General features: G+C 39.0%; 1 protein-coding gene across 1 annotated transcript; it reads left to right on the top strand.

Moving 5' to 3' along the window:
- The first annotated feature begins 6,027 nt into the window (after positions 1–6,027).
- On the top strand, positions 6,028–13,539 carry TBPL1 (TBP-like 1). The gene is made up of 6 exons (XM_008939614.1): positions 6,028–6,216; positions 6,809–6,891; positions 7,797–7,860; positions 10,169–10,272; positions 10,368–10,462; positions 13,011–13,539. The coding sequence occupies exons 1-6, from the start codon at positions 6,082–6,084 to the stop codon at positions 13,079–13,081; spliced, it is 552 nt and encodes a 183-aa protein (XP_008937862.1). The 5' UTR covers positions 6,028–6,081; the 3' UTR covers positions 13,082–13,539.
- The last annotated feature ends 253 nt before the right edge of the window (positions 13,540–13,792 follow it).

Genomic DNA, 13,792 nt, shown 5'->3' on the forward strand with positions numbered 1-13,792 from the left:
GCCCCGCTCCAGGTAACGAAGCGCAGGCGTAACCCGGCGCTGCCGAGCGGCGCAGACCGGCGTGGCCGAGCCGCCTCTGCCTGCGCTTTGTTTCCGCTGCGCTGGCCGGAGAAGTTTTGGCTGGGCGTGAAGAGAGAGGGAAAAAATGATTATTTGTTAACCTGAGTGTTGTGAGGCGGGTACGTGCAGGGCTTTGAGCGAGATCCCCTGCGGTGTGAATAGGGAGGGCACTTCTGTTTCCTCGGTCGGGACGCGCGAACGGTAAAAGGTTTACCTCGTAGGGGGGTGAGATGCTTATCTGTTGGGTTAAAATATTCTGTAACAGCAACACGGATCTGGGTGGGGGGGGTTGTACAATGTTTTATCAAGTTGGAATGGCTACTTAACCTGTCGTTTCAGACTTTTGTCACACTTAGGATAATTGTCCAACCGTCATAAAGACCTGATTTTTCTTGGAGCTTGACATTTGACTGGATGTTAGCTATAAGGGAAACATGGCGCAAAAGTGGATGCAAGTGAATCTTGCTTTGAATACAAAGAGAGCCTTTCGATGAGAAAGATTGGAGGGAAATGACCTGTTATTCATTAATTAAAAATATGCTCCCTGGTTTTGTCTTGCTCTATAAACTGTTCAGCTTTATTCCTGTACCTGGATTTGTGTGGGAAGACCCCAGGTCCATGGAAATGCACTAAGCTTATCCTAGAGATCTGACAGCAGGATCAGGCATTTGTGTCCTATTTGCTTGTGATATAGGTGGTGCCCTCATTCTGAGCCTTGCTCTGACTGGACAAATTCCCTACTTTGACACTGGTTTTATATATACTTGGAAATTTTCTCCTCCAAAATAGATTTGTTACATTGTGTAGGAAATAGCCATGACTGTGCAAATCTTGAAAGGTGAGAATATTAGCTTCAGAATATCCTTTTGCTTTGAAGACAATATAGCTTGACACTAGAGATAACCAAAAGTAAAAACATGCTGCACTGGCTCAGTGGCTGTGACTAAGAAAGTTGTTCAGACCAGAGGATTTTCTATACAGACAGTAGTAGTGATGTTGCTCTTGGTTCTGGGGAGTCATTCACCTGCCACTGTGACTGCATAGTATTTAAGAATTCAGATTCCAGAAGTCTCTCACCTCCAGCTTTTCATATGGACCTGTTTCCTCTGGGACTAGAACACAAATCTTAAAAAAGGCACCTTCAGTGGAAGGATGTAATCAACTCTTACTTGTTCCTGATGCGCTTTATTTTGTGTGTTTTCTGTTCACATCTGGAGGTTCCAGTTAACTTCAGAGATGCTTTTCAAGTAGTAGTTTGGTGAATGCCTAGTGGTGCACTAGTAACAGGCATCCCTTCAGCTGGGCCATTGGAACTGCCTTCAGGATTGCTCAGTTAGTGAACTGCTCTGAAACAAGGCTAAAAATAACGAGTAGAACTTGCTTACACATAGGCTGCTGGTGACAGAGGTGTTTATTAAACTGTTCTGACACGAACATAACCATTTTTAGATACCTCCATCTACCTTTATAGCGTCGAGTTTCTTGCATCAAAGGTAGCCAAAAGCTCACAATAGTACTTTGTTTATATACCCCATCCCAAGAGCCTTTCCTCTCTCTTTGATGATGATGGTGTGGTTGGTTTGGAGCTTTTTGAAGACACAGAGTCCTGGCTTTTTTTAGATTGTTAGATTTCAGTGCAGGGTGTTTGTCTTCACTTGTGTTTATAGAGTATCTAAAATAGTATGACAGTGGTCCTAACTGGGGTTATATGGGAAATGCTTTGTTTAAGAACTTGAGTGCTCATTCCGTCCTCCAAAGTGTTTCTTACTGTGGGAAGTTTTGCTAGTTTCAGTGTAGAATACGTTACTTCATAGTGTCAGACGTCCTTGAGTTAGTTTTTGCTGGTTTTATTCTTATGTTTGCTATCATGCTTTACCTATCAGCTTTTTTTTTTCTCCTTTCTCTTTTTTTCTTCCTAGGGTAATATTCCAGATGTATCCCTGAAATTTATGTTGAAAAGAAAGAACAAAACTTTTAAAATTTCCTTGATAAAATAATACAAACTTCTGCAGGTGTTTGGGTTTGGTGGTTTGTTTCTTTTTTTTTTTTTTTTCCTGTCAGGATAGAGTGTGTTATGCTGGTGCAAGAGAACTTGAAATCAGAGTTGGTTAATTTCTTGCACTGGAGAAAGCTGAACAAATTATACAATTGAAAAGAAATGGTGCACACATATACAAGTAAATGATTTTATTTTCAATTTTAGCCTATTATTTAACTAGCATTGACTGGCAAAACATACTTTTAGAAATTAGATTTAAGTTGCCAGAATTCTAAGGTTCAGATGAGAGAACCTTTGGGCAAAATCAGCAAAACCTAAGCTGAGCCAAATATAATCAACTTAGGCATTTGCAAATCTAGAACTGGAAAGAACCAGATGTTTGGTTTCTGCTCAGTCCTTCTGTTCTGCAAGTGTAGCTGCATAAATAAAGAATAGTAACAGCCACATATGTAAGGCTGTTGCCTGATCTCAAAATGTATTTGTAAAAGCATAGGAGCATTATTTTCGCTATTTTGCAGATAGGAAACAAAAATGCAGAAATTCAGGTTTGGGGAAATAAGGTGATGGGTCGGGGCCACGCGGCAGGGCTACAGCACCATATCAGTAGCACAGAAAACTGGGAAAGAGGAGGACCAGAATGTTGAGCCATCAGAACGTGGACTCCTGTGTTGCAGCTAATCACACTACTGGAGATATGTATAAATAAGAACAATTTCCTCTCCATTCCACATAGTTACACCATTTTTATAAGCATGTTCCTTGGGTTATTTTTAACATAGTGCACTCATTACTTTTTAAACATTTAGCTTGCTTCTGTTCACATGGCTCCTATGAATTTGGCTTTCTTTGAGACTTCCTAAAGAAAGACAGCAGGATGTCTTTTCTATAGAGATTTTTGTTTTCTTTTTGTTGGTACAGTGTGAGAGGTTAAAATGAATGCTGAAGGCAGAGGCTGTAATAGGTTGTGCTCTCTCACTGCTTGGACAGAAGTGTCCAAGTCTAGAAACATTTTGGTTTACCCACTATTTCTAAACCATGCCTTGGAAGAGATTAATGTTGCATGTGCATATTAAATGGGGACGGGTATATTCACAATTGTTGGCACTTCAATTCAGGTTCTCAGAGAACTCAGGTAGTGTTTAGCAGCAGCGAAGAGAGTTTTCTCAATACAGTTGAGAAAATTTGGTAATTAATACATGAAATGCTCCGGTTTTGGGTGAAAAGTTTAACAATTAGATGCTTCTGTTAGATCAAGTAACATTAAAGTAGAATAAAAGCAGTTTTCAGTATTTTTATGCTGTGTTCAGATACTGCTTCTGTAACAAATAACGTCCCTTTTTAACTGAATGTCACAAAGCATAGTCTGGAATACTAGCTACAGCTCAAATTAAATTTCAGATTAAAAAACCTCTTCCTAAATAGCTGTTGTCTTGAACTTTCAGAACATGGCTAATGAAATGGAGGCGTGCTACTGTAATGTGTAATTTTTCTCCCATTAAAATCTGTGCAAGTAGATTGTACTTCTCACCAAGGTACACTGTAATTGCTGAAAATACCCTTAGTGACAGCTCCACAGCATATTAATGTTCTTTTTTTCACGAAGATCACCCTTTAATGATAATTCTCTTCCTTTTCAATTGTAATTTTCCTCTCTTTCAAGCACTTTTGCCTTTGTTCTGAATGAGCACGTGACTTCTCTCCCTGGATCTAAGACAAGCCATCAGAGTTTTGTGGGGACAATTTCATACAGCACTATGGTGTGGGTAGAGGTTAAGCAACCTTTCGAGGCTGTTACACACGACACTATTCTTCTTTCAGAATGTAGAGATGGAGGGTGCCAGCAGAAACTTGCTGATAATTGGGAGATGCTGCTGATTGGAGGTATCTTGTTTTCTCCTACAGCAGTAATTTCTGGATTCCAGCAGGAGAATTTGGTGAGAGCCAGGAGTTGGAGCCAGGGTGGAAAACAAATGCCTGTGAAGATGCCATGGGTTCCAGCTCCTCGCTCTGTGCTGGCCCTGCCTGCGTGCCATTCACAATCTGCCCATGTGCTATCTTGGGATCTGGTGCCATAAGCTGCTAACCCAATCTGCAGTAGTCCATCAAAACCAGATGGGATAAGTGATTTCTAACTTTGAGGATTCATACAATTTTTGGTTTAAAAAAAAAAAAATGCATCCAGGAATACTAATTAGTTACTGTTTGTTCTTGTCTTTGAGAATACCAATTAGTTCCTGTTTGTTCTTGTCTTTGCCTGCTTTCCCTCCCACCCCCATGCATAGCCTTTGGCTTTTCTGCTTTTTTTCTTGCTGTTTCTTCATCTATTTTTTTTGTGTTATCACCCGTCTTGCCTATTCTTATATTGGACAAGCCAACAATTACGGAATAATTCTTTCAGTCAGGAACAAGCTTCACAGTAGAAGCAGCAACCATCACAGCGTTTGACCCAGTACCTTGCACACATCTGCCTTGTAGTTGATTACTTCTGTACTGTCATTGAGCTGTAGTAAAAGATGCAGCTTGAGTGAATTCTTGATTAGAGACTGTGGCATGATTTTTGGGAAATCACAGTCTGATGAAAATACTGATAACAACATTACTTTTCTGTCTTGAAGATTTCTGTTATAGAATGTAAGGTCAAAACATTTAAAGCGATACAAATGCATGACAGTCTGTAATGTCTATTGCTGTTCTTGATGCACAGTCTCCTGCTTCTTCCGTGGCAGTGACCATGTAGAGCATGTCATATATCTGATTACTTTTCTTTGCTTTTGCCCTCTGCTTTCTGTTGTGTTCATGTTGGATGAAATGCTACTAATATTTTTTAGATTAAGACCAAGATGATATTGCCTTTATCTTTTAGGCCGTGCTCTACTTAAGCTTCTTCTTCTGTAGTTGAAACTAAGATTTTTACATTCTTCTACCAAGAAAAATTCCTTAATGGACTACAGTATTTTGTTATGTCCTTTTCACTATATACCAATGTTCCTCCTCTCCTTTCCTCAAGTACTTCACCTGAGATTTGTTGGAGAAGCCCGCTGTGTTCATTTTGGTGTGCTTAAAGAAGAGACGTTGGTCAGTCTCAGGCTGGGCTGAGCTGTAGCCAGACTCCCCTCTTAGGACCCCCCTGCCCCGGCTGAGGCGTAGACGAGGGTGTTCGGGGTGTCACCTGCAGCCTGCACGGGCAGGCTGGGCACCTCCCGGCTGCCTGGGGGCTGGTGTGGGTGCACTGGGCAGCCAGCCCACGCCTCCCCAGCAAGTCCCCTTTCCTCAGAAACACAGCTTGGTTCTGCACGCTCAATGCGCTCAGTCTGTGCAGCTCCTGCGGGCAGAGAGAAGGGGGTGAGAGGCCACAGCCAGTCAGCCCAGGCCCGTGCTGCCACCAGGACATTCTGTGGCATTCACATTGTGCTGTTCTGTTGGGAGAGAAGGGCCAAGAGCGCTGGGTGGTAAGGTTGTGGCAGCAGGCTGTCTGCAGTGTGCGTAACCCGTGTTCCTTCAGAGTTATTCAGCAGGCTCATCCGTTCCAACACAAATGTCAGGCTGTTCGGATTTATCAGTTTCAGCAGTCAGAGAAGTGCATTTTCCTGAGGTGTCTAATGACATCCTCAAATGCGCTGAGGAAAGATTATCCACTGGAGCTATGGAAAAGGTTCCAGTCATCTTTACAGTGTCCCAGTATAGTTGGTAAGAGTTGTAACATATTTAACTGACAAGTTTAAATATTTTATATATATATATATACACACACACACTTTATTTCTGTTAGGTCTGGCAAGATGGCTTTGAATAAGTAACCTCCTGTCTTGTAGCCTACAGGATGCAGACACCCCCTCCCCACACATTTAACTTAAATGAGTCAGAGTGTAGTCACTTCTGCTTTTTGTCTCTTTAAGGGACAAACGTATACAGCGGTGTTAATAGGCAATTTTCTACTGGTATATTTAACTTTACCATTTCTGTTTCTCAGGATGTGATCTTCATGGTGAATTTGTGGGAAAACTGAGCTGTAAATCACCCCAATGGATGCAGACAGTGATGTTGCATTGGACATTTTAATCACAAACGTAGTGTGTGTTTTTAGAACAAGATGTCATTTAAACTTGAGGAAGATCGCATTAGAGGGAGCAAATGTGATATACAAGCGTGATGTTGGGGTAAGAGATTGAACATTGCTCCATCATCTGTCTTTGTGAATGTTCCTTAAGCTAAATATTCTTGTTTCTGCTATCTGTATGGTGTCTAGAGAAAAGCATGGTTTTCTTTCTCTATTTCTGGCTTGATAGGCATTTCGTTTGTCATACACTAAATGTAGAGTAAGGGGAGTGGGTGAATACTGTCTCAGAAAACTGCAACTAGTGAGGTGAATATTGGGTATTTGCCTCCCAGAATTTTATGGTTTTGTCAAGAAAATATGTCCTGATAAGAAGTCAAGATGTGGGAGTCACTGTAATAAGAAAAAAAAGTTAGCACAATGCTCGTGGCTTTCATCTTTTTATTCAGAGATAAATACCTTCCTTTAATTTGTTTTGTGGTAACTGAATCACTGGCTGAGATATTCCACACTTATTTTGCTCTTCTCAGGAGCTGTTTTGTTTGTTTTTTTAATTACTGCAAGAGATGAAGGAACAGTTCAAGGCTATCAAAAATAAAGGAAGTATTCCTAGTGTAGCAGTTGATTCTTTTTGTCCAGTATGAAACTGAACTACCACTAATTCCCAATTCTTTCACTTGTATTTTTCTTTTTAGAAAGTATTAATGAAGCTTAGGAAACCTAGGATTACAGCCACAATTTGGTCCTCAGGAAAAGTTATTTGCACAGGAGCCACAAGGTATGTTCGTGAGGATTCCTCCTCTTGCTGTAAATTCTTGTCTATTTTAAAATATAATATTGTAAATGAAGAAGATGGCAAGAAGCAGTACTTAACACTGTTAAGATTCACTGACACTGGATCACATGTAGATCCGTGCCAAGCTGTGTATTTGGGAGGAAGCTTTCTATGTAAAGTGTCTGCCTGAGACTGAGTTGAAGTCTCAAGCAACATCAGTTCAGCCTTCTGGGAGAGCAGCAGTGAAATATACTTCATGAAGAAAATCCTAGAGATTTGATTTGAGACCTCCTTAAGAATTCTGTGTTTTTAGACAGAACTTGAACGTTGGGAAGGGATGACCTTTTTTGAGGGGTATTTCCTATTCTTTCATGAAAACCCACCTGAATTTAATCAAGTTATACAGTGTGGGGCAGTAGAAAGAACCAAAAGCAATCAGATGCATCTGAGACTCACTAAACTCTTAGTAGCTGAATTCCTTTAAGATGTTTCTGCATTGTGCAGTAAGGATAGGGGACAATAGTAGACTTGTATACTTTCTGTATATGACCTCTGTCTCAGAATGAAGGTGATTGTTCAGGATGTTCTCTCCATACTACCTGTAGTCGTATTTGTCTTCTAAGAGTATTTAGTATTGTGTATGATCAAAATGTATCTCCCACTTCAGCTGGAGCCAGGTGTGAAGATACTCTTCAAGCAGAGCATAAAGGACTCCATTTGAATCTCTAGGTAGTTAAAATGTAGTATGTACAGTAGGATAAAATGGAGGCTGTCCATGTGATCATGGTTTGTGCACTACTTGATATGACAGTTTGTTTTGTAGTCTGAGTAGCTTTCATGTTACGTGTGCACACAAATACATGTTCTACTTCTGTTAATGCTACATTATTTTTTTTTCTCCTTTATAGTGAAGAAGAAGCTAAATTTGGTGCCAGACGATTAGCTCGTAGTCTACAGAAACTAGGTTTTCAGGTAATTCAAAAAGACTTGTATGATTCAAGCTGTGCTGGTAGTCCATTTTTCTGAAAGAAACAGAAATGGGAGAGAATAGAAATTTAGTAGTGAGGATGTTTGCAGTCGGATGCCCCTTATGTGTCAGCACACGTTTTCCAGATGCTGGTTAAGGAGGAACTGTTTTGTGTATTTGAGTTTCGTTTGGCAGCTCAAAGTAGTGCTTCTTCGCTGGCTAATGAACAACAAAATTTGTTTAATAAATAAACCACCCACAAGTGTTTCTTGGATAGAATTTACAATATCTTGAAAGATTTATTTGGAAGGAACGCAGAAGAGTATAAACCTAACTGTCATTAGAACATGATTTTCCCTCGTTTCTGGTGGAATAGCAGATACGTGTCCATCCTTGTGAAAGGGTAAGTTTGAGCTTCCTTAGTTAAAGAGAAGAAAAAAATGTGTTTCTGCACTGTCAGGTTGCACAGCAGGAAGTAAGCCAAGTTAAATACTTAGGACGTGAAACCTTGGGTCTGGGTTAACATTACCAGTCAAAAACACTATCTGCATTTCATAGTAAAGGTCGAAAAACAACAGCATGAATGACTTAAAAGGACATGTTTTAGTACTCTAAAACTTCTGATATTCAGTTGTGCTGTCTATCAGTAGTTTCAGTTTATGGACAGACACTTAAATAGACACAGTGGCTGTCCTTTGGCTGTAGTGTAGTGGTGAGGAGAAACAGTGGTGACAGGCTATCGTGGTGCTGCTGCATTACACCCAGGCAGAAGTTAGACACTCCTACTGTTACCAATGTGTACATTAGACCCAGCCTCTTGAAACTGGAGTGGAATATTAAATTGGGAGGTGAACAGTGCTTCCAGGGCGGATACGTTGAGTTTATAATAAAGTGAACAGTTTAAATGGAATATATTTTGAAGATTGAATTGATAGTATACCTTTTATAAGGATAAGTTGCTTCAACTGATAGTGTCCTTCTAAAAAGTTTTGACTGATGAATGATCATTTTAAGTTTAGGCAATCTCAGAAAATGAACAAAAGTTTGTTCAGTGATATTGCTGGCACTGACTTCTCAGCAATGTATTTGTTTGCTTAGGAATAGTCTGTTGGGTATTTTATTGTCATCTAAAATGGCTGTGGTAAACAACTGAAATCCAGTAGTTCAAGCTGGGTTTCAGAAAGTAATGGAGTAGAAAAACAGCTTGCTGTACTGGCTGCTGGAGATGTGAAACAAAACAATTTTCACCTTTTTTCACCTTTTCTTTCATGTTGCTTTATAATACCTTTATTAAAACTAAACAAGGTATTAGGTTCTCAAATTGCGTTGAGATTCTTGTAACAATGAAATTTAAGGTTTTTCTCTGCTTACTTTGATGTTCCATGAACTATTTATTTTATTTTCAATTTGGAAGTGTTTGGTACAGCAATACAAGTTGTTTCTCTGCCTCATTCTTAAAGTGTACTATAACCCTAGAATGGAACTGTGAAGTGTCTGCTTCAACAGTCGCTGTACCACAGAAGGATGAAGGAAGCAATTTGAGTCTGTTAAGTACTTGTGGTAGATTAACTCTGGCTGAGCACCAGACACCCACCAAGCCACTCTGTCACCCTCCTCCTTTCCTCTTCCTCCTCCACTGAGCAAAAGGAAAGGAAAATAGCACGGAGACAAAACCCCTTGTGGGTAAAAACAAAGGCAGTTTAATTAGAAAGCAAAGCCAAGCAATGCCATGTGTGGAAGTGAAGAGAAAAAACTCAGGTTTATTCTTTACTTCCCATCCCCAGGTGATGTCTGGCCCCTTCCTGGGAAGCAGGGCTCCAAAACATGTAGCAGTTACTCCAGAGGACCAAGGAGTAGCCCCCTCCCCTTCACCTCCACCCCTTTGTACCAGCTTTATAGTTGAGCTGACGTGATATGGTATGGAATATCCCTTTGATCAGTTCAGGTCTGGTTCTGTTCCCCCCAACTTCCTGCCCCCCATCCCACTGAGGGAGGAGTGTTAGAAAGAGCCTCGGTGCTGTGCGAGCACTGCTCAGGGGTAGGCACAACATGGGTGTTATCAGCCCCCTCCTAAGTCCCAGCACAAAGGCCCTGCACCAGGAGGGCTGCCATGGGAAAGTCAGCTCAGCCAGACCCCATACAGTACTGCTTAGATTCCTGTCAGAAGTGCGTCAGTCACAAGATTTTCATTTTGAAATCTTATAAAAGGATTCTAATTAATATTCTTTTAATCATTTTCTATTTGCAACCTGTACACCTGCCCCAGTGTAAACTGAATTTCTAATGTCTTTTTTTTCCCTCTCTTTTGAAAAGGTAATTTTCACAGATTTTAAAGTTGTGAATGTTTTAGCAGTGTGCAACATGCCTTTTGAGATCAGATTGCCAGAATTTACGAAGAATAACAGACCTCATGCGAGGTATGGTAGGATTTTAAAGGATTATTTTATGCTTATTAAGCTTTTGTTTTTCAGTTCTAGATCTTATCTTTTTTACCTTTTATTTTGTTTTCTAGTTATGAACCAGAACTTCATCCTGCCGTGTGTTACAGAATAAAAACTCTCAGAGCTACCTTACAGATTTTTTCCACAGGCAGTATCACAGTTACAGGTATTTTGATATCAAAATAAATATTTAACTTGATGGGAATATTTAACTTCAGGGTTTTGGAAAGGGAGATGTTTAAAAAAGTAAAAAGATAAGTTGAAGGGATTTTGTTTCCCAGTGCTAGCACCTAGTTTGGTTTTGAGTGAAAGTGCCAGAAGAGTTGTAGAGAAAGTCTTATTATTGGTAGGTTCAAAACTTACTTTTATTAAATGTACATAATCTGTTTTTATAAAAAACAAAAGTGAGATAGGACTTGAGCATGTATTTGTTGTTTATTTAAATATTTCCATTTTCTTCCTTTTTCATCTTCATAGTGCTGGAAACTATACTACATTTAGGGTTAATAGCCCTTTCATGAATACGTGTTTCCAAACTGGAGGTTTATGGAAACATATAGGATAGGATAGCATCTTTTCATAACTCAAGTTGACCAGTAAAGCTCACCTCAATTGCCAGCATCAGTGATTTTTTTTTTTTTTCCCCCCATATAATAAGAGATGTGATTGTCCTGCGTCTTAGAGATGCCATGCCATGTTTTTTCCTCTCCCTGATTTTAATTTTCCATTCTTTGTAATGTTTGCTTGTGAGGTTGTCCACTGCAAGTTTCTGGATACAAGAAGTCTTCTTTTTTTTTTCAGAGAATACCTGTTAAAAAGGTACAGAATAAAAAAACCATTATGCTATATCACTGTTAGAGGGAATGTTGTCTTGTGGTTGTTAGAGCTCAGCTACTGGTTCAGAAGTTGTGTAGGGCTTTCTATTTTCACATCTTAGCTCCTTCACAAATACCTAGGCTTTATGGGAAACATTTCTCACCAAGTTATCGGGAGACGAGTGTTTTAAAGAAGACAAACTCCATCAGATTTGGTAATTTGAAGATCGAGGGCTAAAAAGTATTTCGAGATTGCAGTATATGTTCTAAGCAGAGCAACCAGTATAGCCAAAATGAGATTCAGCCTTTCTGTAAGATTCTTATTACTCTGTATATGGAACAAAAATCACTTTAATATTTCCAGGATTGTCCTTTCAAATATGTAGGCAAATACAGTAAACATCAAAGTTTTGCTTCCTACTGTTGTACTTGTTACAGTGATTTTGAAATATCTCAAGACCTCTGTTGGCTTTGCAGGCTTCTATTTTGCCTTGTCCTTTCCTCTAAGGCAAAAACTTCCACGATCTTAATGGTTCTTGTTCTAAAAAGGTTTTAAATTACTTTTCAGACCTACTGTGCTTCCTGTCAGGTGAATTCAGACGAGGTTCCTTTTGAGCATTCATGTTTTTGTAGTACCGGTACTTAAAAGAATTTTGAGATATATAACTAGCAATGTTATAAAAACCAGAAGATTTTCTTTTTTGAATGGGACAAGTATAAAAAGATTTAGAGTTACACTGAGAAGAAAATAAGAAAACCTGAAATGTAATAGGAAAAAGTATTAATGGTTCTTCTGCCCGATGAGGGGATTGTTTGGGGGTTTGGTTTGGTTTTCTTCTCTTAAAAGTCCCTGCAGTGACAATTGAGTATTTACATATCTTCAGCCCTACTGGAAGTAGCATTTTTTTGCAAGAATTATTTGCCTACTCATACTCTTGCTTTCTGAAGCCTTGCTCTAGAACTTGCATTTCTATAATAGTAGACAAATTTAAGGAAGGTGCAGTATCTGCCCATGAGATCTTTCACCAGGAGCAGCGGGTATCTTTCACTGGGCTTGTTTTAGACTAAAGCTCAAGTCAACTTGGCAGGAAGAATCCTATTCCATTCCATTTTCTTTCTGACTGTGTAAATTAAAACAGCATCTCCATAATTACTCAAAGTAATTTATAGCTTAAACTGTCTATGATTTTAGGGAAAAAGCACATGAGAAATTGCTCTTTTCATTTACCTGTGTCCCCAAACATGTATACAGGATGAATTTCTTCAGGCGTGCTACTGCTCACTTGTTTGCAGGCTTAATTGTTCATTGCATAAAATGGTCTAGTACCATTAGAAGCATTGCTAGCTCATTATTCCTTTTCTTTCCTCAAATGCTCATAGATCCTGTTAGATAACCTTCAGATACTTTATCCTGAGACAATAACCATTCTCTGGCTTTCGGGTTTTCTCCTGAGATCAATGGAGGAGCTATTTGCAAAGTTCAGAATAGGAAGTAGTAGTCTGTGATTTTCAAACATAAATAAACTTGCTTGCAGCATACTTGGGTTAAATCCAGCATTATTTAGCAGTAGTTTTTGTTGGTAGGTTTTTAAAAGAAGAGATAGAAGTGGCTGGGCTTTGGGCAATACAGATTCTGAGAAGATTAGCAAAAGTATTTCTTTTACCTCTGCCACTCAGGTTCTGCCTTCTCTGGGCTGACTCTCTAAGCAAATAAAAGTGGTCAGAGGAACAGCTTTTTACACTGGGAGAAATGGGGGAGAAGTTATTTTTGTGTACACTATAAAGTTGTGGTAGCTAAAAGTATTAAGGTGATTTTAAAGATACTATTGTTTTGATTTCTGATGCCCTAAATTTTCTCTTCCAACTACTTTTTTTTTTTTTTTTTTTAATATGTCTCAGGGCCAAACGTAAAGGCTGTTGCCAGTGCTGTGGAACAGATTTACCCATTCGTGTTTGAAAGCAGAAAATAAATTTTATAATTCACCACTTGATGGTTAGGTTCCCTAACCAAGCACCTTTAAAGACTGCTGCACATTGGACTAAAGGCAAAAAGGAAAACTGGACCAACCATAGCAGATGAATAAAGACTCTTTTACTTGCTCATGGCTGCAGTGTAGACTCCAGTTCTTTTGGATTTTACTCTTTAACAGTGCTGTATTGTAAAAACGGAAGTTTACAAGATAGGAAATTGCTGCTTTTAAAAAGACATTCTATTTATTTTTGCAGTAATTTCTGTGTATTCATAAAGCTGTCACGATGTGCACTACCTTTAAAACTTTTTTTTTTTTAGTTTGAGCTTGTGGGTTTTTTTGTGAATAGTCTTTTACATTTTTGTATGCTGAATATTGGGCACCAAAGAAGCTGTAAAGGTTATCTTTTTCACCTGATGAATGTGCACAAATAAAAGTTTGGAAAATACTTCTCTTCATACCTGTTCTGTTATGTTCCTTTCCCTTTTTCTATTACAGTTAAAATTGTATAGTTGCAAATTAATTTGAAATAATGTAAGAATAGTCTTTTGCTGATATCTTCTGTTTCTCTTTGTAGTATGTGTAAAACTTTGTGTGTGGGTTAGATTGAAATCTATAGTAGCTACGTATGTTTATCCGAGGATGAAATTTAGTTTGTTTCCAGTTCTCTTAACTACATGGCAGGCTTCCAGTATTTTCTTGCTGTTACGT

This window comes from Merops nubicus, unplaced genomic scaffold, assembly GCF_000691845.1.
Source record: "Merops nubicus isolate BGI_N331 unplaced genomic scaffold, ASM69184v1 scaffold15334, whole genome shotgun sequence".
NCBI classification, from domain to species: Eukaryota; Metazoa; Chordata; class Aves; order Coraciiformes; family Meropidae; genus Merops; species Merops nubicus.